This window comes from Mus musculus, chromosome 17, assembly GCF_000001635.26.
Source record: "Mus musculus strain C57BL/6J chromosome 17, GRCm38.p6 C57BL/6J".
Taxonomy (NCBI): Eukaryota; Metazoa; Chordata; class Mammalia; order Rodentia; family Muridae; genus Mus; species Mus musculus.
In genome coordinates, this window is record NC_000083.6 from 50,166,581 (window position 1) to 50,191,473 (window position 24,893).

Genomic DNA, 24,893 nt, shown 5'->3' on the forward strand with positions numbered 1-24,893 from the left:
AGCAGCAACAACAACAAGAAGCATGACAAGAGAATGAGGTCAGAGATGGAATCTGGTGACATTTAAGGAGAGATCAGAATCACAGGCAGGCTTTGGGTAGGGAAGGAACGGGATCAGGGGTCAGGCAGAAGCAAGAACGCTGGGGCTATTCTAGCTTTCAGTGATGGACACAAGTTTCTTTTAACAACAACAACAACAATAACAAAAATCAGGCCACCGAGGAAAGCACAATTCCAGAAAGCTATGAGGAGACAGGCACTGCAGACAGAGAAACAAACCAGAAGGTGAGGCCGTAATTGTGCTGATGAACAGGAAGCGGGTAGGCTAAGAATGGCGCGCGTTCATGGGGCCTCATTACAATCAAAATTACTCTTCTATAACAGTAATTTATTTTAGCTCGCTGCACCAGAGGCTCCTCTCCACCATGGCAGAAGGGTGTGGAAGAACGAAGAACGGCTCACATACAGGAAGCAGAGAGAGAGGCCGCCTGCCCTCGCTAACCCGAAACCTCACCCCTACTCCATCCAAATTCCAGTTTATGGAATGGTGCCACGCGCACACAGTGTTGGGAGCTGATAAAAGGAACTTGTCTGAAGTGCTGCCATTCTGACTTCTGACTCCATTTTATAGAAGCTGACCAACTCCCTCTCTAAGCAACAAAAGTTCCCCAAACATAATGCCTGATCCTAACAACAGAATAACAAATGAATTTGATTGCGTAGGCAAAATCAATGTCAGCCGACAATGATGGAACACTTGGAAAAGCCCCTAATCCCCGAGTTCTGATTGGTAAAAATTATAACCGTAACTTGGCTCAGATCCTTAAGGGTTTTACGCTTATAAGCCATCTTCCAGCCCTGTACAGGGCTGCCAGAAGAAACAAGTCTCCCAGGTCCTTATGTGGCGGCCCTGATCAATCAGCAGCTGTGCTCTGCGGTGTGAATAATAAAGGAGTTTGTTGTTTCATGAGTTGCTGTTGTATTCTCCACTTTCTCACGGCGGACAACAGACACCATGTAATGAAAGTGGGTTTCAAACTCTTAGCTCTTCCACTGATGGGATTAGAAGTGTGAGCAACGCCTCTCCTAGTTATTAAAGAAACACAATCAAGGTGCAAAAACCACAAAAAAGAAAAGCATCCCACAGCTTCAGTGTCTTAGCTATCCAGGCACTTCCCGCAGATCTTTCTACACAGATAAAGAGCAGAGGCTGCTGGTGTCATGGTGGCCAGGTCTCCAGCAGGGAATGGGACCAGGTGTGGCCTTTAGAGGCAATGCTCCCATTGACCACTCTTTCCAGTCAGATCCCACTTCCTGCTTCTCCACCACCTCCTAACATAGTGCCCATCATGTAGGAACCAAGTATACAATATATGGGTGTGTGAGCACTGCAAACCTGAACCCTCAAAATGAAAACCCCGATGTTAGTTTGGACAGGCTGACAATGAGAAGGAAGCAATCTGGCACAGAAGACACCGGGTTTGGTTTTGGTGCTCAGGACGCTAAGTATCTCAGGACATTCTCTGCCATGGTAACTTGAGCATCCTTTACCTGTCATCCCAGGGCCACATCCTGTCCCCTCGGACATAGGCACTGATTGTGGGAGATGACTCCAGACCCCATCTGTCAGATGAGGCAAAGCTTAACCAGAATAACAAGAGGGAAATGATGGCCAATGAACTTGGGAGATAGGGGACAGACCAATTAACATAGAGGACATTTTCTTTTACAGGGTTGGCTAACAGAGAGTCTACAAAATACCTGGTCCACAGGCTGAATTCAGTCCATCCATATGGATTGCTAGTTAGGGTTTTATTGCTGTGAATAGACACCATGACCAAGGCAACTCTTATAAAGGACATTTCACTAGGGCTGGCTTACAGTTCCAGGGGTTCAGTCCATTATCATCATGGCATTAAAACCCAAAACTAAGACAAGCAAGGCAGCGTCCAGGCAGACATGGTGCAGAAGGAGGAGCTGAGCGCTCAACATCTTGATCTGACTGCAGCCAGGAGAGGTTGTCTTCCAAGTAGCTAGAAGGAAAGTCTCAACACCTACCCTCACAGTGACATACTTCCTCCAACAAGGCCACACCTCCTAATAGTGCCACTCCCTGGGCCAAGCATATTCTAAGCCCCACAGACTCAGAGCCTTACTTTGTAATTGCCTGCCTGACTGACTGACTGGTTGATTTCTTTGCGCTCATGTCATCCAGGCTGGCCTGACACTCTCTATCCTTCAGGCTCAGCCCCCTGAATGCTCAGGTAACTGTTATGGGCCGTATCACTCAGGTGTTGCTATTTTAGCCAGCCATTCTCTGGCAGAGGGCTAACTTTCTAGACTGTCCTCTCTCTTAGACTGTGGGATAGGCCCCATCCTACACTGTGTTCCACCCAGACACCCTCCCAGGACCTTGTACTCACCGGCAGTCAGTGTGGTGAACTCTAGAAAGCAGTACTCATAGGTCACATCTACTTTGGTCTCCACCTGAGGTCTCTTCAGAGTTGAATAAATGTTCCCAGGCCGCTTTTCTTCACGTTTCTCCAGCTTGTTCAAACTGCAACCCATCTTGACAGCTGTCTACAACGTGGAAAGAACCAAGGGCAGATAGAGTTGTTTTGTCATTAATTTTGAAACACCACAGCACAAAAGACCCCCCCCCCTCCAATTTACTGGAGGGATACATCAAAGACCTAGGTGCCTGCGAAATCACAGGCGTGATTTAATACAGCCAGAATACGAGGGACCGGGCCACCTTGTCTCATGAGTACGCATTACAAGACACCCTGGAATAGCTTGGTGACCCCCAAAATGTCCCTGCTTTGTATCTTTTCTCCTCCATCTAAGGAAAATAATACCTCTGAGTAGCTTCCTGCACTATCATCTGTATACGTGATTTAAAAAAAATAGGGCCTAAAAAGCAATACTGTGCATTATGCTGTCAGCCCATCTGCAGAAATACAAGACACATGTCACCTTCCACATGGTTGCTAAGGGAGAATAATAAGTTGTTGTTATAGTCTCTAAACTCTGGCATCCTTTCTCCCTCAACAATAATTATTTAGACAGGAATTGATATTCAAACATCTCAAAAGTAGATGCCCCCTTCTCGTCTTCCTTTTTATTCAGGCCAAATGGCAGGAAATAACTACACACACACACACACACACACACACACACACACACACACACGTGTGCACACACACTTCAAGTCTTTTCCAGCTAAAATGAAATCGACGGAGCCTAACAGGGCCAGAGAGACCTCAAGCCGTACCTACCCGTGTTGGAAGATCAGTGGCCTCAGCTTGCCAAGGAGACAGAGAAATGGGAAAACAATAAACGGAGAGCAAGATTCTCTCAGTCTTTGATTGACACCAGTGAAGGTTTCCCATGTATTTGCATAGAATGACGTGTAATTCACAACGTGTCTTACTATGGGAGGGGGGGATCCCCTTTGCACCCTGGGCATGAAGTGTTCCTCCTCTCTGGCACACTGCCCTGCCATGGAAATGCTTCTCTAAAATACAACACACCACACACACACACACACACACACACACATGCGCACACACAAAAGTGCAGGGACTGCTTCCTCTAAAGACAAGGATTTCCTCCGCTGATCCATTCATAGGGTTCCCAGCTTCCTAAAGCCATTTGGCAAGTTTCAGAAAAACAAACTGAACTTCAAAAAAAAGCTAGTAACGGCATGGGAGGGAGCAGGAAGGGGTGAGGTAGGCACAACCACGACCTGCCTCTGCTTTGCAGTAATTAAAAAAGGCAGAGAGAATGGATAGCAACCGGAAGCCTGACTTATGCCTTAATAAGGGGACATTAGTGTCCAAGAGCTGGAGCACATATGATGTATGTGCAGTCTGTGTGAACTGATAACTTGAAAACTACTGGGTCATTCTTCAGACACAACAGCTGATGTGTGCATCGGCTACTGAAGGAGCCATGCAAAGCAAGCTGCTGCCGTGTGTAAGTGGGGAGCAGAAAGCAATGGACCTGAGGCTCTTGGTGCAAAGAGTCCAGAAATGTCCTTCATTCCTGACAGTTTCTAAGAGTTGAGCCCGGAGGGAAAGGAAGGAGTCTGTGAGCACAGCACAAGGCTGGCAGGAGCTTGGAGGAGCCGAGGTGAGCTCTGCTATACAGATTTGGGCATGTGGAGATGTTGGGGACCCTGCAAGAGTAAAGGATGAGGGAGAAAAGGAAGGGCAGGCTGTGACATCTGTCATCCTTGGCCTCATAGGTCAGAAGCCAAAGCCACCACTCGCCCAGAATGCCTTTATGAGCTGTAAAGAGGGTGCCCTGTCCTCTGAGGAATGAAGTCCTATGCTAGCTGTGGTGAGGAGAGGAGGGGGGAGGGGAGGAGAGGAGAGGAGAGGGGAAGGGGAGGGGAGGAGAGGGGAAGGGGAGGGAAAGGGGAGGGGAGGAGAGGGGAAGGGGAGGGGAGGAAAGGAGAGAAGAGGGGAAGGGGAAGGGAGGAAAGGAGAGGCTGGACCTAAGCCCCTACTTAACCGCTGTGAGTCACCTTCACAACTGAGGGTCACACTGCTGCATCAGTAGGGGAAAAGAAACCAAGAGGGTGAGATTCCAACTGGTCATGACTGCCCTAGAGGCACAGGCAGAGAAGTGTGGAGAGGAGGTTTCCCAAGCAGGAGAAAAAGATGTAAAGACAGCCAGGGCCCTGAGAAGCAGAGATGACCACGAAACCTGTCTGTGGATGAAGAGATCCTGAGGCTGGGTGAGCTACCTGTGGAATGCTTGTACAGTGTGCTGGCCAGCCAGCTCCAACTCTCACTGAACAGAGCTAACGCTTACCAAAGCAGAGCTGGGAGGAAATGCTGCTCTCACTCTCTCTCTCTCTCTCTCTCTCTCTCTCTCTCTCGCTCTCGCTCTCTCTCTCTCGCTCTCTCTCCAGCTAACAGGACTCATTTCTCACACCACTGTGCTCTGCAGACCTTATCCCCTCCCCGTCCCCCAGATCAGCCAGGAAAAGAGAAACTACCCAGCAGCCTTCTTGAGACAGCCCCAGCAAGCATGGTACAGTGTGGACACACACAGATGACCAAGGACGTCATCTAGTGTATTGCTCGCCAGGCAAATGGCAGAAGGGTCGCAGGGAGAAAGACAGAACAGCCCTTTGTATGGGTCAGGCACCCTACTTGGAATATTCAAAGCCTGAAACCTTTTGAGAGATGATGTGGGGAAATGGTGGGTCTCAGAGCATTTAGGAGTTTGGAATTTCACAAGAGGAACTCAGCTGGGAAAGTCTATGTTAAGATTCCCCCAATTCAAGATTCTGAAATCTGAACTGATTAGATCTCCAAGAATAAGGGATTCTGAGTCGGTGCCAAGTGCTGGTGAGCATACAGAGCTGTTCAAGATTGGATGTAACTCTTCTGTTTTCTTTAAGTATTTACTTACTTTAAATTGTGTGTGTGTGTGTGTGTGTGTGTGTGTGTATTTGCTTACATGTATGTCTGTGCACTGTGTGCATGGCTGGAGCCCATGGAGGCCAGAGAGGGGGTGAGACTCTCTGAAAACAGGATTACAAGCAGTTGTAAGTTGCCACGTGCATGCTGAGACCCAAACCAACCTGGGTCCTCTGCAAGAGCAGCAAGTGCTCTTCAGTGCTGAGCCATCTCTCCAGGCTCCATTTCATTCTTTAGCTGTCTGTTTTATAATAGAGAACAGCAAGATTTTGCATAAAATATTCCTAGTAAATATCTCTTATAGTAATAAATGCTGCCAAACCATGTCACCAGTGAGTGCTTTTACATCTTCAAAATGAAAAAGAAAAAAAATGAATAAAACAGTACAACCCAAAGCAAATGGAATTCTCCTGCTTATTCTGCTAGTGAGATAGTTTGGGGGCATGGCAAATGGTAGTCTGTGGGAAGGTTGTGTGGATACTGTCTTGGGATCTAGGGAATCCTCTCCAGATCTGTGTCAACAAAAATGTGTAGGTGTGGGTATCACAAAGCCCAAGAACGCCCATGGCCCCGCTTCCCAGAACCACCTAATGACCTCATAGCCACTTCTATACATGGGAGTATACTCATGCAACTGAGATTCAGAAACTAAGGAGTTCACGGGACAGCATGGCTCTGTCCCAGTCAGTGTTCTTCTGCTGTAAAGACACCATGACCACGGCAACTCTTTAAAATGAAGCGTTTGATCGGAGGCTTGCTTACAATTCAGAGGTTTAGTCCATTATGGTCATGCTGGGATGTGTGGCGGTATACAGGCAGACATGCTGCTGGAGAAGTAGCTGAGAGCTCTACATCTGGATCCGTAGGCAGCAGGACTAGAGAGCAACAGTGGGCCTGGCTTGGACTTTGGAAACCTCAAAGTCCTCCCGCAGTGACACACTCCCTCCAGCAAGGCCACGCCCCCCAGTCCTTCTCAAGCAGCTCCACTTCCTGATGACTCAGCATTCAAACACATGGGCCAAATGGAGGCCATTCTTATTCAAACCACCACAGTGACTGAACCAAAAGAAGCAGATAAGGAGGTAGGGGTAACAATGACACGAACACACACACACACACACACACACACACACACACACACACACACACACGATCACCACCACCACATATTAGAATTCCTCAAAAGAAAAGCCACACTCTAGTGCCACAAGCTAGAACCAGCCATCCTGGGGTGCAAAGGGGGCTGCTGGGTATGTCCAGTCAGCAACCTATTTGTTTAACTGCATTACTTCCCCTCCTTAGCTTTCACTAAAAGTTCAAAACTACATAAAAGGTTTCCTTGTAAACGCACACAGTGTGTGCAACATCCCTACAACATGAAGCAAGACACAGCATTGCCTACCCAGTGGCTCCAAGTCTTCCCGAGTAAAAAGCAAAAGCAACATTCAGAGCAGGTGTGGTCATCAGGCACCGTGTGCACAGCAGAGCGTGGAAAAGGAAGGCTCTCTACAGCAGACACAGGTGTGTGTTCTGCACAGCCCAGGACCCACAGGCACAGGCGGAGGAGAACACAGAAGGCAAGCAAAGAAAAGTGACCAGCTGGCAGGAAGTGAAGTGGGGCCTCACTGATGCCACCTCAGGCTCTCCACCAGGCTCTGAATTTGTTTATCAGAGCTGTCGTGTGTGTGTGTGTGTGTGTGTGTGTGTGTGTGTGTGTGTGTGTGTGTGTGTGTGTCTGTGTTTGTGTCTGTGTGTGTGTGTGTCTGTGTGTGTGTGCCAGTGTGTGTGTGTGTGTCTGTGTCTGTATGTGTGTGTATGTCTATGTGTGTGTGTGTGTGTGTGTGTGTGTGTGTGTGTGTGTGTGTGTGTCTGAGTGAACTGGGGCATGCAAGTATAGACACATCAGTGCCAGTGCACATGTGCACGCAGAGCCCGGAGGCTACCATCAGGTGACAGGTGCCCTCTATCACCCTCTCTGAACCTGGAGCTCCATGATTGGCTAGAATGGCTGGCCAATGAGCATCAGGGATCTGCACAGCAAGCACTTCGCTGACTTAGCCACCTCCCCAGCTCTGGAACTATCCAGAAAACTACAAATGTATCTTCATGGGAAAGATAGTGAATGAAATTCCTGGCAGCCACTATTAGTATGACTTAATTTCATCTATAATTTTTCTACTTAATTTAAATACACAGGACAACCAGGTATTCCAAATCCCAAGTTGGATTTTCAGGTTTCAACCCAGTGCCGCTAACTCTCTGCCCAGATATATCCCCAAAATGACACTGGTGTCAGGGGACTCTAGCTAAACCATTCAGCTCTTTAAACACAGAGAGGACAGAGTCCAGCCCAGCAGCACACTGGGTCTTTGGAGTCTCGAACTTATGTAGCTCACTTCTTGGGAGTGTGTGCACCTGCTTTTGAGGAACAACTGTCTCTGTATCAAGGGCCCCTACTGCCCACAGGCACTACTCTGTTCTTTCTGGATCTTTCCTGTATTTCCTACCTCTGTCAAAACAGGAACAAGGCAGGCTTTACTCGCTCTTACTCCTACTATCCCAAGCAGGTCAGAAAAACCTCACTCTCGAGGAGGGGATGGAAGGTCTAGTGTGGCTTAGCCACCTTTGTAAATTATCCAGGCACCAAAAGGTGTTCATGCCAGAATCCTCAAGTGACAGAGCAACCTTCGAGCACAGCAGAAGGGCACAGGGAGAGTCTGGGGAGGGGCATGAATGTTAGCGAAAGACTCCATATTTGCACACTCCTGTGACTGGGCACACCAGAGGGGCTGGGCAGGGAGGGTCACCTAAAACCCATCTCCCTCAGGGCAAGATCTCCTGGAAGCCAGACTCCCAAGTCCGATGACACGCCTTAAATTGACAGTGGTGTGCCTGTTGCCTCTCAGAGCCCCAGTTTTGTGACTGTCCGGCCTGGAGCCTGAGTACCAGCTCCCAGACCCGGCTAAGACACTAGGAGCCTCGATTTCGTCTCACAACACCTGCTCTTAGAATCCACACACCATCCACCAGGAGCCCAAGGAACGCCAGAGCACATCCAAGCTTTCCAGATTGAGACCACAGGCAGTGTGTACAGCCAGCATGGTGGCTGGTGCTATCCTGTGAGCCAGGGCCTAAGATCGGAAGTCACAGGTCACACTTGGAAAGCTGCCATGTTTCCAGGGTGGGTTGATTATAAAAACATTGAGAGACCCGCTGTGAGGTGAGTTTTCATCTGTCTAGGACTGACACCCCTGGAGCCAGGCTGTGGGTGAAGGCTGTGTTGCTGGCCAAAGCCTTACATAAGCTAGGAGGCTGGCTCACACAATGCAACAGGTATGATGGAGAAAGCAACCCCTGGGAGACCAGCAGCCAGCCTCACCACCAGGTAGCACTGTCACTCCATGCTCAGGAGCAGCACTGCTAGCTATGCCCTGGCTGACTATGGCTTGTTTCCAAAAAGGACACAGCCCATGGAACGCCTGCACTTGGGAGGCTGAGGCAGGAGGATTGCTATGAGCTCAGCCCAGAATACAAAGCAATTACCGGGGAACCAGAGCTACACAGATAAAAATCAATTGTTTCCGAGGAATCTTCTATGCTTTATGGCCCAAGGTGTCCTCAAGGTTTCCCCTTCCAGATCCTTGCCGTCACCCCAGGAAGTCACCGCTCCTTGCTCTGTATAGGAGTGAACCACTGCATGCACTTTGATATGTCATTCAAGGGTCTACTTTCTTTTCTGTGTCTCAGAAGGCATCCCTGTGACCCTGTGTACAGATCTCCCTAGCAGAGGGGCCAAGACTTCCCATGAGAACTTCTAAGAAAAGGAAAGGGAGAGGGAGAGGGAGAGGGCAGAGGGCAGAGGGAGAGGGAGAGGGAGAGGGAGAGGGAGAGGGAGAGGGAGAGGGAGAGGGAGAGGGAGAGGGAGAGGGAGAGGGAGAGAGGCTCTTCTTCCCACTCCTGTGGTGAATGGAGGAAACAGCCCAAGTCCAAAGTGATCTGGTTCCCTACAGGGGCTAGAAGTTTTCTGTGGAGAAATGAGGCTCTCTGCCCCTTACTGCAGGGGAATGTTGGGCTTCACCGGTCACCTCAAAGGATGACATTCTAAAGTCAACTCTTCTGTGACCAAGGCTGCATCAGGGTTACTGTGGTAGCCAATGGACCAGCTCTGCCTAGGAGATATGGGCTCTTGAGGGAAGGAATTTAGGTTCCAACTCTGTCCAACCTTCCACCAACTCAACACACCTTTCATGCTAGCACATGCAGAACTAGAGAGAGCAGGCCCTGCCCTTTTTTGTAGAGGTCAGAAGTCATGTGTGAAAAGAGACAGGCATGGTGCAGAACACAGGGTGCGTGAGAAACCCAAACGTGTCCCCACAACCAGATGATGCAGAGCAGGGATGGGGTTGAACCCTTGTTATTTTCAGTGTTGGGATTGTGACTTCACAAGCGTGTCTGATTGGTTTCGGCTATGCTTTCCAAGATGCCTGGGAGACACTGGTGCCCATTCAAATAGGATGGCCTTCAGCTGTGGCTTCTGCGAGCTACAGCGTCTGCAAGCTGCCATTCAGGTTCGCTTTTCCTACTCGTGCCCAGACTTAAACAATGGGGCAATCAACCCAGTTAAACTTCCAAATACAAACTGGTTCGGTAAACAGCAGTTCTCACTTGCCAAGTTGCCACCAATCCAAGACAACTTGAAAAGCTAACTTTAACAAACGCTCATTTCTGGTGACGGCTGACAGAGATAGGGCCATGGCGGGCCTCTGCTGCTGAGACTTGAGTGTCCATGGTATCCTTCAATCACTCAAAGTAAGAAAGAAGGATCCTGATTAAGAAACCCTTACAGGATAACATCTCTTTTCAACCAAGAAATATCAATGAAAACTTGAAACCTCTGTCACCTATTCCAATGGTGTTAACTGTTGTTGCCTGGCAAATAGTCTAAGAGGTTAAATAAGATGAAACTTTACCTATTTTGGGCACTCATGATCCAAGGCCAAAGGCAAAAACAATCATGACAGTAAGATTATATGGCACCAGAGCCTGAGGTACCACATGTTTATTTGTAAGATCCATTTTTCTCTCTCTCTACTTGGATCATGTGTTACTAGAACATTCCTCTGGGGTCTCCATCATGGGTGAAGTTTCAGGTATTCTATATTGAGCATGCATTTTTCTTCCCAGTGGAAATGATAAGGACAGTTCTGAGGAGAGCCCTCAGTGCCTCCCGTGTTGGACTCCCCTCTCACTGGGCATACAGCTTGCCCCGCTAGCCACTGGGTACTGCAGAAATAACAGCAAGTTGTGAGGCTGGGCTGTGGCACCTGGGTTCCACCTTGCTCTCAAGTCATTCACCTTGAGTACAACCAGATGCCATGCTGTAAAGACACATCCTTGGCCCTGTAGCATGGTCCCACGGCAGGGAACTGAAAGCCACAGTATCAGCTCAGCATCATCACACAGAGAGATGATCTTCTTTACCAGAAATCACTTCTGCCTGGCCAACCTGTATTTTACTGTTTTTTCCTTGGGGTGCTGAGGATGGAAGCTGGGCCTTCTGCAATCCAGGAAGTGTTCTACCACTGGTCTATACTTTAGTCCCCTGCTCCTAATGTCCTGACTGCAACCTCAGGGCAGACCTTGAGTCAGTCCCTCTGGCTTTTCTGTTCATGGAGTTCTGTGAGATCGTGAGTGTTTGTCCTTGCAAGCCCGATTTAGGAACAATATGCTACAGATTCCTGAAGTGGAAATTTCTAGTTTCTTCGGAAACTCAGTTGTATCACGGAATGTTTTTCCGGAAACTGCTGGAGCTGACATGTGAAAGAGTGTGTCGCGGGGCAGACACGTGATGTTCTTCCAGAAGCTGTCTTGTGAGAGGGCATGCGATGTTTCGCTGGAGTGGATGCTTGAGAGGGGGTGCGATATTTATAGAGTATAAATATAACCCACAGACGGTGAGTGGATTCCCTTGCATCGGTTCGCCTTGCAACACTCTGCTGGGCTTCACTGATCTTCACTTGTCATGATTTCATTGAAAGAAACGTGCCAAAGAACTTCTCATGGTATTCGGGCTGCTTCTTGTGGCTTCCTCAGACTCCTGCTGATTCAGCAAACTCATGTTGGTTCAGCGGAGCCTTACGGTATTGGTATCTTACCTTACAGTATTGGAACGGCCACCACCGATTTGTGTTTGATGCTTTGGATTAGACCACTGATATCCTGACAATGAAGATAGAAACCACCCCAAAGAACTATTTCTAAACAGGTCCACAACCCCTGTTTCCTATTAACTCTTCTTTTCCCTTACTTCTGGTAGGTGGGCTAGAAGGGAGACTGAAGCATTTAAGAACCATATTAAAGAAGGTTCCTAGATGGTGGATCCAGGAAGCCCTGCTCCTGTGTGACAGGCCATATAGTGGAGCACCAGAGCTGCCAAGGTTTGAGAGCAACTGGTTACAAAACAAAAAGGACCTAATTCCATGGTGTCCCTATTTAAAACACACACACACACACACACACACACACAGATATTACTATTCAAATACATTCCAATGTATCACCTACCATGCTGGGATGAGGGTGGCTCTATCTCCAGCACTCCAAGAAAAAACAACAAAATAGATGTTGGCAGGCAAAAGTGACTGTAGGGTGAAAGAGACCATCCCTCTATGTGATGCTGAGCTGATGTTTGACATAGGGAGAGAGGGTCTCAGTTCCCAACCATGGGGACATGCTACAGGGCCAAGGGTGGATCTTTAACAGCATGGCATCTGGCCCAGCTCAGTATGAATGATTGGAAAGCAAGAAGAAACCAAGGTTCCACAACCCAGCCTCACCATGCACTTGCTGTTATTTCTACAGTATCCAATGGGCTACAAGGGTAAGCTGTCGACTTAGCATCCAGGTTAGAAAAAGACACTGTGGGGGGGGGGGCGGAGAACTGAGTCCTCCCCAACCTTCCAACTCACTCTAATTCCCAAATAATGAGACCCAGGATCTCCAGATCTCTGCTAAGCCCTGAACCTAGGCAAGAGAAGCAGCCAGGAGCACAGCTCTTGATCTCCACTTCTGGTCTCTGGAACCAGTTTCTGCCTCAGACACTCTTTCTGGGCTCTTGCCATCTGCCCAAATGCGCTCACACCCCTATCCAGAAACTGTTCCTCCTATTTTATTCTCCTCAAATTATCCTAATTATATACTGCTCAAGACATATGAAGGTTGCAGGTGGCACCCCAGTGCCCCTACCTGGGTTCAACAAGAGCAGACCTTCCACCCTGTTTGTTTCCCACATTTAATTTTTTTTCAGAAAGATAACACGTGGAGTTCAGCTCCTATGAGTTCATCATCTCTCTGTCCTGTGGTCCCTGCCTTGACTTTCACCCTACATGTGATACCCACAGCCGCCAACAGCAGGAATTCCACTTTGCTTAGCACAGGCTGGAGGAGGTGTCCTTAGTGTTTCTGTATGCTTCCAGGGGCAGCCCTAGGCTATACAAATTCTTAACAGTATCATTTGTTAACTGCTAGAAACTCAAACAACTTAATGTGCCTAACCTAGTAACTAGAACCTTTGGGAATGTAGTATACTTATAGGAATGAATATATATGAAGAAAAGAAATCTGCCCCTTCCCAAGGGATGCTATTTATTTACAGCCTCCTTCCTAGAAGCCAGGGGCCACTCATCTTCCCAATCTCCAGTCAAAGTCACCCTGGAGACCACCATCTTAATGTTCTGTTCCACAGTAATTTCCTTAGCAACCACCCCAAAGTTAAATGTTATGTGATGTCAAGTGCACTGCCTCAATCCAGGAAGGGTTTCTCTTAGATATTGCTGGGTTCCCTTTAAAATTACAAAATATCCTTTTCCCTCCCACCTAGGGAGTAACCTCACTGTTGCTGTGGCATAAAATCCAGGATTCCAAAATACAGTATTGTTGCATGTCATCAAAAATAAACATTCACACCACCATCTCCTTCTTAGCAACCATGCCCCTTCTTGCTGTAAACGAATCTGCTTGATAAAATCTCCCCTCCCCACACAACTCCCCAGACAGCTGTCTCTGACTCCAGAAGGCATTCTGTGACCTGGCGCTTTCGTACCACTGTAGAATGCATTCCAAGGAGAAGCAGACAGCTTGCTTGCCTCGAAGGCTTGCTCTTTCTTTACATCTGCCATGGCTCCATTGCCTGGAAGCAGCCAAGCTTAACCCCACAGGGAACATCTGTCTTGTACCATGCTCAAACACATCTGGTCCAGCGGCCAAAGCTAGAAGATGCTTCAACTCCCGAACTCACTAGCCAAGCCCACCTGCCATGCCGCAGACAGTCAAAACCTTCCAGGAATCGGCCTTCTTCTCACCATTTGGCTTCCATTACCAGCCTTTGGAGAGTGGAGCTCCAGCACCAGAGAGGCAACTCAGAGCGTGATCATATCCAGCCTAGAGGCCCAGCTGCCTTCCCCTTCTCTAGCCCCATCTCTCATTGTGGACCATGACTTCCAGTTATATAAGGCCAAGCCATTGCTTGCTGGTATACATACCCAGAGACCTCCCACTCTAGACCCTTTGTCCACAGAAGCACCACTTGGAAGTCCTTCTTCTTTCCTTTCCACTGGAACCTTCAAATACACCCAGCATTCTCAAAAGAAAACTGGTAGGACATGAGATTTGGAGGTGGGTAGATTGATTCATTTTAAGGGTTGACTCATTGGCTTACAAGCCCAAACATCCCAGGATAAACTCGGAGGCCCCACAGAGCTACTGTTGCGGTCCTCCATCCCAGCACAGCCTCTCATCAATACATTCCCCAGCCCACATTCTACCTTTTACTCTGAGATGGGGTCCCACTGAGCTATCTGGTGCTTCATGGACTTTTCCTAGAGCAATATAAACCTCTGCTGTTCCCAGGCACTGCAGTAACTCACCCACACCCAGCTCGGTGAAGCAATGAGTGTACTGGGCCTCCTTAAGGGAGCACAGGTGACCTCCAATCAGCTGCAATTCTGAAGAATCCCCTATCGCCAGGGGTGGAATCCCTGACCACTTAACCTCCCACACTCTGTAGATTTTAGCACATCTAGAGACCACATACAGTCATGGGCTGAATAACATGCAGCTAAAAATGGGGAAGGAGGTACCGGAGGAGGTGGTTTGAATCTCCAGCAAAGGTTTAGTGAGGACATCCCCTAATAAAAGGACGTCAATGGGCCCAGTCTTGTGAGTGTCTTCAATCAGTTTCTTATAGAGAACTGAGCTGCTCACATTAAGATTGTAGTAGTTCTTATACTCAGAAGACAGCCTTCCACAGTACCCAGGTTGAGCCTGAACTCATGAATAGCCTAGGCTGGTCCTGAACATGTGATCATCCTGCCTTAGCCTTCTAAGGATTACAGGCCTGGACCCATAGCATACTGATACTGCTGTCTTAGAGCAAGGGCTGCCCAAAGGCAGAATTCCTTCCAGTTTGGAGTACCTAGTATTTTCTCTTAAATTCTTCAACTGATGAATGAAGCCCACACACACTATAAAGGGCAGCCTGCTGTTCTCAGAAATCTGCCGATTTCAGCATCAATCACATTGAAAAGCTCCTGCAGGAAGATCCAGACTTGGGTTGGAACAAAAATCAGGTACCACCATCCAGCCAAAAAGGACACAAAATAAACCACCACTCTTACGACGAGGCCAGCGAGACTGCCTTTTCCCCCAACCAATATCCTGAGCACCACTGTGGATGAAATATGTTGGCCATGACAAACAAAACAAAAAACAAAAGGGGACATATTGTGTAGGTTATTGTCCTCTGAGTCAACAGCCAGGGCCATCTTGTACAGAGTGGCTGCGACTGTTTGCAGATGACTCTCAGGACAGGACCTGGTGAGGACTATCAGAAGTATGGGGTTGGGGGTTGGGGGTCATTAGATCATCCCTTCCCTGAGATTCTAGGCACCTCTTCTACACTTCTGACTCAACTGTATGTAATTATGACCCAACTGTGTGTGGTCTGGGAGGTCACAGACTATACCTCCATGTCAATGAACTGAAACAGAGTCTCTATTGCTGTAGCTGTGGAGAAGCTGTCATCCATGCTGGGGTGAGTCTCTCCAGTGGCATGGATCTTTAAGGGTAATCCCTTACCCTTGCTCTGTAGATAACCAGATAGAATAATTAGTTCACAAAGCTAGCCTTAGGTGGAATGGTACTTTGGTCTGTCATTGGTGCCTTATCTGGAGTGAGTAGCTGCTTGCATCTCCCCAGGAAATGTTCAGACACTCCCTCCCATGGAGTGTACCTTAAAGAGCAAGGAAATAGAGAACAGATACATAAAGAAAACTGATGAAAACCCAATCCTCAAATATGTCAAGTAGAAAAAGAAGACAGCAATCACAGGGGAAGGAAGGAGGTGGCATTGTGAATCATACCACAAAGGAGGTGGCAGAGAGGTCCCCAGGATAAGGAGTGGTGGCCCAGGCATAGCGGTAAAATCATAATCGAGTTGGGATTTGAGACAGACACTGCCTGTGGGAGGCTGGGCACAGCGTATGAGGTCAGACTGAACTGTGAGCCTGGTCTAGGCTGAAGGATTCCCCCACCCCCAGGGGAACGAAGCTGGGAGATGTAAGTCAGTTGACTATGATGTCAGCAACTGGGAGAACAGCTGACTCCGAGGAGGCAAAGCAAAAGCCAAAGTCTGGGTGTGTTCTCAGGGGACCTGTGGTGGCAAGTGGTCTGAAGCAGAAGTGGGGAGCAGCCAGTCCCAAGAGGAGCATGAGGCAGTCAGAAATGAATTAACTGCTTCTGCTGTGGAATGTCCAAAAAGCAAAACAGCAGGTGCACCAGTCTGGAGCTTTGATGGCACTCACTCCTGTAGGACAGTGGCCTCCTCAAAGGCAGTTGGCAAGCCTTCATCCTTCCAAGGCCAACCCTAGCAGAGCAGTTAGTAGCAGCTCAGCCGCAGTGAGAAAACTACAGAGGACAGAAAGGGGCCTCTGAAATAGAGCCCTGTGGCTCTAAAGTTCACCTTACTACTACAACTACTATTAATACTGTTGCCATTGTTGTTGTTGTTGTTGTTATATTTTATTCACTGGAAGGTGGCATTGCCACAGTATGCATGTGGCGGTCAAAGGATAACTGCAGAAATCGGTTCTCTCTTACCACTATACGGGTCCTAGGGAATCAAACTCAGGTCATACAGGTTTACTGACAGATGCCTAGAACCCCTGAGCCATCTCTACAGCCCAAGTTCACTTTCCTAGCAGTCTAGACCAGGGTTTGGGAACACAGGTACATGTGCCAGGGTGCCTATGTCAAATCCTGATGACCCTGCTTCCGAGATGTGACTTCAAGGAAGCCCTGGAATCTGTGAAGAGAGACGAATGGAACACCTACTTCTACAGTGACAATTATATAAAAGAGAGTCGAGCTGTGCTGAACGCAGGTTGAAATCCCTCAGCTGTGCAGAATGAGAATATAAACATTACCCAGGGGACACTGTGGACATGGCTCAGTGGTAGAGCCCCTGCCTCTCATGCACAAAGCCCCATTACCATCCCTAATACCATTAAATAGATAAAGAAGTGTTAACCATTCAGTACAATATTAGTATGGTTTGTTATCCATTATAAGGATTCATGGAACCTGGTGTGGGTTACTATATTACACTGAAAGTGTGCTTATAAACCATCAAAAGATATATGCACACACACACACACAGAGAGAGAGAGAGAGAGAGAGAGAGAGAGAGAGAGGGAGAGAGGGAGAGAGGGAGAGAGGGAGAGAGGGAGAAAGAGAGAGAGGGAGAGAGAGAGAGAGACCCTCCCTCCTTTGAGACAGGGTTTCTCTGTGTATCCCTGGCAGTCCTGGAACTCTGTAGACCAGGCTGGCCTCAAACTCAGAGATCCTCTGCCTCCTGCATGCTGGGAGTAAAGATGTGCGCCACCACTGCCCTGCACCACAAACCCTTTCTAATTTGAGAAAGGATTTAAATGAATGAACCTGCACTTTTTATTTCTGAAATATGAAAATCCGTGGAGTTGACACATTCCATTAGCCATTCTGTGACGAACCAAATCTCTTTATACCCAGCTTCATGCATAGCAGCTATCACAACACCCTCAAATCCACACACTATGAAAGCTAGTCTGCAAAGTATAAGGGGCTCCCCAGCACTAGGTGAAGTGGGAAAGCAGGGTGCTTATGCACACATGCACACACAACAACACAACTGAAGCTGGTCACCCCCTACAAAGCCCCCCTCCCCCATGCTGACTCTGAGGAGATGCAGGACAGGAAAATGGGGTATTTCATGTGCAGGAGCCAGAGGAAGTCATCAGCTCTTGACTGAAAAGTGTGGAAATCTCTGATCCAGGATTATGAAGCAGATGGGCCAGTCAGCTTCACGCACAGTGACAGGCACAGTTTGTCTCAATCTGGCCATGAACACCTAGGACTGGCTTTCCCTATCCTTTGATCTCACATACAAGGCAAGAATCACCGAATAATGAAGACAACTAGTGGTCCTTGCCCTCTCTGTCACCCCTGTTCTCCTGAGGTAGCTCTAACCCAAGGGAGTCCCCAAACAAACCTTTAAGTCTCCCAGATGATGTCTCTGCCTCAGCGCTGGCAGGTGGCCATCCCTAAAGAATGTGACCTGATTTCCTAGCTCTTTGGTTCTGGCCTAGTGAGAGCAATTTCCCTCTCTGAATTCAGCCCAGGTAGGGAGTAATTCACACAAATGCATATTTAAAAGCTGGACCAGATTCTTATTTGGTGAATAAGGAATTAACAGGACTCAAGCGGGGACTCTGAACCGCCTGCCGTACTGATCCTTCAAGAAAATATGTCTTGATAAAATATGCAACGATAATAATGAAAAGCGCCTTCGGGGCCCAGGAGACAAGAGAAACTGGAATCTATGTCAGAAATGGATGTGAATGGGAGAAGAGTTATCACGCATAACAACCCCCTCCCCAAATCCTCGGAAGGGTAAACATAAAAGAAACGCCTGCCAAAACACATCCCTGTCAAAGAATGAGCCCAAGTCCTTGGTACCAACTCTCCGCCACCTCTTCTCATCTGAAGGCCAAGGAAATCTGCACAGCAGAGAGCGACTGTCCCATTCTGCCCTCAGAGTGACTGTCCCACAGAGCTCACAGAGTGGCAGACATGGCTCCAGTGGCCACACTTGTCTCTGGACACTTGAACCGTGGCTAGCTCTCCTGAAGAAGTGCAGTCTGCTTTCATTGGACTTTGACTCATTTAGACACACATGTGACAGCCACGTGTGGCTGGTGGCTACTCTATTCCACCCACTCAATAAAATCACAACCCAAATTGATCCTTACTTCACTTCTCAAAAACAAAAGGTATTCAGTCAGATGTGGAGCCACACACCTTTAACTCCCTCACTCAGGAGGAAGAGGCAGGAGGAGCTTCGAGGTCAAGGCCAGTGTGGTCTCTAGAGCAGTTCCAGGACAGTCAGAGCTACACAGAAACAAACAAACAAAGACAAAAACCAGCAACAAAACCAAATAACAGCTCCAGGAACTTAACTCATGTCATCAGGCTTTCAAGACAAGCACCTTTACCTGCTGGGCCATCTCGCTGGCCCTTGATTTGGTTTTTGAGTTGGGGGGCTCCTTTTTAGCTCAGGCTAGCCTTGAACTCTGCACTGTCCTATCTACAGCTCCTAAATGCCAAGATTACAGGTCATGTGTCACCGTGCCAAGCATCACAGTCAGTACTTCTCTACAAGTCCCAACGGTGCGACACTCTAGGCCTGTAAGACAAAAGTACATAAAACACTGGAGGAAGTGACTCTGGTGTGCCATTTCCTGTCATTTCATTCTGACTGCCCCAGTGACATTTCTATTACATTGTTGTGTCTTTGTGAACTTCCAGATCATTCTGCATTTGCTAAACTTGAGCGCCACAGTCTCTTCCTTCAATGTTTTGGGAACACTGGAAAGTAAACCCAGGGCCTACTGAGCTTCACCGCTGTCACTCGTCCTGAAGAGGACTCAGATGGCAGGGCACGCATAAAGTGCTGAGCAGCACCTAGCAACTAGTCTAACACCTAACATTTTGCTAATAACAATGGCAAAATATGTCATGGAACAGGATGGTTCTACAATAACGAAGTTGTTCTAGGTCCAAATACTCCATATCTGTCCCACACCCTAGGAGAACCACCGACTGACAGACGGTTGTGAATGAGACATCATAGGACCTTGATCTCTCATCATCCACTGTCAAGATGGGCAGCTCAGTTCTCTAGTAGATGTCCGCTGTGTCCCTTCTCGTGACCTCTGTCACACATATTTACTATACATGGCAGAGCCCCCTGACCCTCTCCAATATCTCAAGACTGAACATGGGTCATCTGTCCCCTGAGAAACGTGGTCAGTACTGAGACACCGTGAGGGCCATGGAAACATTTCGCTGTCTGTTTCACAGTTCCTGTCTCCCGGATCACCCTAGGTCAAGCCCTGCTCCAGTTTCCACAGAGAGGGACTATAGTGGAAAGGGCCTCTGAGAGGCCATGCACCTTTTCTCAGTAATAAGATGGGTGATGCAGGACTCTATTTCTCACAAAAAGGGCAAATCACACTCTCAGCAAAACTGCTCTATGCTTACGCACCCCAACTCTGCCCTGCCTCCCAGAGAAAATGCAGGTGGCTGTCCACAACGGTGACATCCAAAGGGTATTTCCACCAAGCACAGGGTATTTCATATCAGCACACCCAATGGCCCAGAATCCCCTCAGGAATTTCTAGGCAGAAGTTCAGGGAGATTCTGTGAAAGTTGGGGGTTGGGCTTGTTTGTTTGTTTGTTTGTTTGTTTTGTGTTTTTCTTTTTATGGAAAGCACTCAGTGGAGATTGTTCACAATCTCAGGTCTATTCCCCTACGGACATCCCTTCTATGTCGATCTATAAAGATGCAGCATTCATCTTATCCTCTGCAGTCATTTAAGTCTAAATCGACCTAAGGGCTGAGAAGGAGGCTCAGTGAGTAGTGCTTAGTGGGCAACTGTGGGGATCCGAGTTCGAATCTCCAGGATCTACCTAAGCTGGACACAGCACATCTGTAATCTTGGCACTTTTAGAGTAAGACAGGAGCTAGAGGCAGGGGATTCTCAGAAGCTTAACGGCCAGCTGATCTATGCAGCTGTGAACAAGAGTTTTTTGCCTCAGATAAGGGAGAAGGTGAGTAGAGACCCCCCAAACTTACCCTCTAACCTCCCTCTAACATACACATCTGTATATGTACATGCACACACACACACCAATAAAAAATAAGCACATAGTAGCAGTCAGGGACTGCTTCTTGGAGTCCCCTCTACGTATGAAAACATGTCCACTAGTGTCCCAGCTGGGCCCGGAGAACACTGTCTCGTAGCCCCAGGAAACAGTCATATAAGCAATCATCCTGGTTAAGAGATAGGAAAGCTGGGTTGTGAGTTCATCTCCGGCACATTTGTGCGCTTTCTAGGAATGTTGAATGGAACCACCACCCTAGAAAAAGGCCTCGCAATTTTCTCTGTACACTATACACATGTCTTCTGTGATGCGGGTGTTTGTCCAGGAGAATGGGAAAGATGTCCCCAGGAATCTGTGTACAAATGCACAAATATTCATAGCAGTGTTTTTTTTTTCACAAGAACCAACAACTAACACCACCAACAACAATAAAAACTGGATATAACGCATGTACCCAGGAACCGGGGGATATACTAACCAACTGTGGCATGCACACATCACATGAACATAACTCAGACGTAACAAACCTAACAAAACGGAGTTACTGAACCTTATACAGAACTGCAGAACTCCATGTATATGATGTTTAAATCACAGATTAAACAAACCTATAGTAAGACAGAGCAGTGGTTGCCACCGGGAAGATAGGGGCCATGAAGAAACCCAGGTTGATGGTGTATTACCTGTCTTGATAAGAATCGGGTTGCACAGTGCATACATATGTCAAAACAATGTGCAGACTATTCCACTGTTATGTGTGTGTTACTGAACACACATTGAACATGTGAGTTGAGACACTTATAAAGTAACCCTGTACTAAGACTGTAGCTTATTTTAAAATGCATAAAGCAGCACACTGGAGCGATGGATGGTGCCTAGGTGTGCACTAAAGTCAATCCAGCGAAATGTTAGAAAATCTAGGTATGGTGGGTCTTTGTTTTTGTAGCCTAGGCTAGCCTCTAACTCAATTTTCTCCAGCCTCCTCCACCTTCTGGATTCTGAGATTACAGGCGTATGCCACTGTGCCCTCCTAGGTATTTGTATGATCTCTGTTACAACTTTACTATATAATGTTTTGTTTTGTTTTAATGGGGGCTAGGTGTGGTGGTACATATAATCTCAGTGCTTGGAAGGAAGAATCAATGCAAGTTGGAGGCTAACCTGGTCTACATAGTGGTAGATCCAGACCAGTGAGGGCTACACAGGGAAACCTTGCCTCAACAACAACAATAAAAATCGAAAGTGGTATAGAAATATGGGAGTACCCCCTTCTTAGCCTACCAAGTTCACATTTGATAAGGCAGCCATGGCCACCCAGCCATGGGACCACCCAGCTCCATCTCTGACATAAGTGAAGCCTGGAGAAACTCTAGGCACTTTACAGGGATTCCCACCACTCAGCCTGCTTCCCCACATACAAAGCAGTCACTGAAATCAAGCCCCAAAAAACCCTGTTCCAGAGGCAGAGAAAAAAATTCACTGACTAGTAGCCCCAATTTATTCCTGCACCAAATCGATTAGCTAACTACGCAATCTGCCTCATTTGTCCCTTGTCCACGATGGGGGTCGGGGGGACGGGACAAAACGACACAGTGTCCTACCCCACTAATGGAGGCACAGGGAGGCTTCCCCAGCTTGAGGCTGCGATTGCTCGGACCTCATGAAACCTCTACAGAAGGCAGAAGAGTCTGCAAGCTCACTCTAGGTAACACTGCTTAACTGAGGTCAGAGCACAGCACCACACAGCTCGTTGTTTAACCCCTGAGGATGAGTGGCTGGTGACATCTGGTGTCACTTGAACTTCCTCAGAATCCAGCTGGTCAGAAGGTACAAATTAGGAATCCTGGCAGCCACGGGTATGCTGGGTTCAATGGCCCTACCCATGGGTTTGTAGGCCACTCACATTACACCCTGGGCTTCCTTCCTGGAAAAGGCTTATCCTGAGATGACACTCCATAGTAGCCGTTGGGAGACACCTGTTCTGACCTTAACACCACCACCCACTCCCACCCCACCTCCCTGCGCCCCTTCTGAAAACAGCTGTATGAACAGAGGGTCTGTTGCTGGGCAGTTAGGCAGCCACTCATATACAAAGATCTGTGCCAGATTCTTTTTAAAAAATAGTTTTTGTTTGTAAGCCCCTAAACAAACTCACTCACACCACCCACCGCCCACAGGGGGCAGCTGAGAGCCAGCAGCCAACAGGCATCAGGGAGCACGCGCGGGGCTAACCCTGCCCTCTGCGCGATTCTGGCCTCCAAAGACAGTGATGCCAGTAGACCTGGCGCACTCGCCTGACAGTCAGGCTTCTTTAAATACACACTCCCTCCTCCTCGCCCAGACCCCATGCCCATCCTGGTGTGCCCCATGCCTAGAAAAGTGTGTTACAACAAGGCAAGAAAAAAAATCCCCTTTTCAGAGGAGAAAAGCCCCATTTCTGGTGCCTGGGATTTAGCTCTCAGTATTTCCACCGAGTACCCTCCTGCCTGCTCTCAAGAGTCGCACACCTCTTCCCTGGGTCGAGCCCAGGTCTCCGGGTGCACGTGGGCGGTGGCAACTCCCATCTGCTCCGGGCCCAGTACCCACTAAGGCCCCGGGTCCTGACCCACCTGTAGCCTCCAAGCTCCCCTCCGCGTCCTTCTAGCAGACCTCCGCCTGCGAAGCCCAGGACCCCCAGCAGGCGACCTCTCACCCCAACGCTCTCTCGCTTGTTTGTTTTGCTTTTTTTCCCCCTCTTCATCGGGGGAAAAAAAGTTGGCCCAGAATCTGGCGTCCCATCGATCTGTCCCCATCCCCACGCGACCTGCACCAGGGGGCTCGCCTAACAGCTCCGGAGCCCCCGAGGTGCCACGAGGAGCTGTCGCCTGCTCACCCGGATCCCGGGCCAGCAGAGCCAGCGACCCAGGCCTCTGCGCGCCACCTCGCCGGCCCGCCGCACGCCCACCTACCTTAGGGGACCAGCAGCGGTGACCGTGGCGCGGGCGGAGACAGCGTGCTGTGTCCCGGGATGAAAGTTTGTGCCATGCAGAGCAGGGCGGCGCGCGGACGACGCGACCCCGGGGGTGGGGGCAGAGCGCGGGGCGCGGCCGCTCGCTTGTCGTCTGTCCCTCCGGCGCTGGCCGCACAGGTACCTCTCCAGAGCCAGTGGCCGCCGCGCTCCCGCTCGCTGCGCTCTGCGCCCTGCGCGCTCTGATTCCAGCCCCGCCGCCCCCACTCCACCCCGCGCCGCCGCCGCCGCCTCCGCCGCGCGTCCGCCCGCTACACTTCCTCTTCCTCTGAACTCATGTGCAAAATATGCTGTGCTGCATCTTCTTGGGGGAAGCCGAGCGGCCCCTGGCAGCCCCGCACGAGAGACCCGTCCGCCCCGTGCGTCGCCAGCGCCGCGCAACCGGGCTCTCCCTCCCCCTCCCCCTAACCCCACCTCTCTTTCCCAGGCTTGGGTTTTGGGACCTGCTTAGGAGAGCACCAAGGTGGCAGCCAAAATACTGGGAAGGCGACGGCCATCAACGTGCTGATTGATGGCTAGGGCGGGGAGGAGAGCTAGAAAGAGATCCATTCTGGACCCATTCCACAGGTGGGAACGTCCCCAGGCAGCTTCTGCTCCCAGGTTTATCTCTCCGAAAGTAGTGCTTGGGAAGAGAAATAGTACCACTGGCCTCAGCCTCTTTCCCGACTTTATCCAGGTATCCAAAGGTTTGAGATCCTGATGCAATTGGGTCATCTTAGCCTAGCAAAATGGATTCCCCAATGAGAATCCATAAGGCTGTTCCCTAAAACAGGGCTGCTTTACCATAGTGAAAGTGTGAAATCCTGTCTCCTTGAGGCCAGTAAAACAAAACAGAATTACCGTGCAGGGCTTGAGAGCAGGAACCCTAGAGACAAATGGTCAGGATGGATTGCTGCCTTCTGTCCTTACTTCCCAGTGACTGGGGGTGACTTTGGGCCTGTTCATCGGCCAACCAGCACTTCCTTGTGTCTTATTAAATGGAAAATGCTTGGAAGCGTTCTATAATTCTGCGATTATCGTTATTATCATCATTACCATAAGGGGCTGAGATTTAATTGATTACCCTGTTCTGGTTGGGCAAAGAAGGGTCCTTAGGCATTGGAGCTACACGCGGCAGAGGGCTGGCTGATCTAGACCCTGTGTTTTAATGAGGTCCTTCTGGTACTAGAAACATGCGCGAGGGGGGAGGCAGCA

At 48.9% G+C, this 24,893-nt stretch overlaps 1 protein-coding gene across 1 annotated transcript in view; it reads right to left on the minus strand.

Annotated features, from left to right (window-relative positions):
- The window catches only part of Rftn1 (raftlin lipid raft linker 1), a 197,240-nt gene extending 173,323 nt beyond the window's left edge, over window positions 1-23,917 (minus strand). Inside the window, exons 1-2 of the mRNA NM_181397.2 lie at window positions 23,641-23,917; window positions 2,423-2,579 (exon numbers count right to left, since the gene is read on the minus strand). Of these exons, the coding sequence (NP_852062.1) occupies window positions 2,423-2,567 (145 nt within the window). The 5' untranslated portion in view covers window positions 2,568-2,579; window positions 23,641-23,917. The remainder of the gene's footprint in view (window positions 1-2,422; window positions 2,580-23,640) is intronic.
- Window positions 23,918-24,893: the final 976 nt, after the last annotated feature.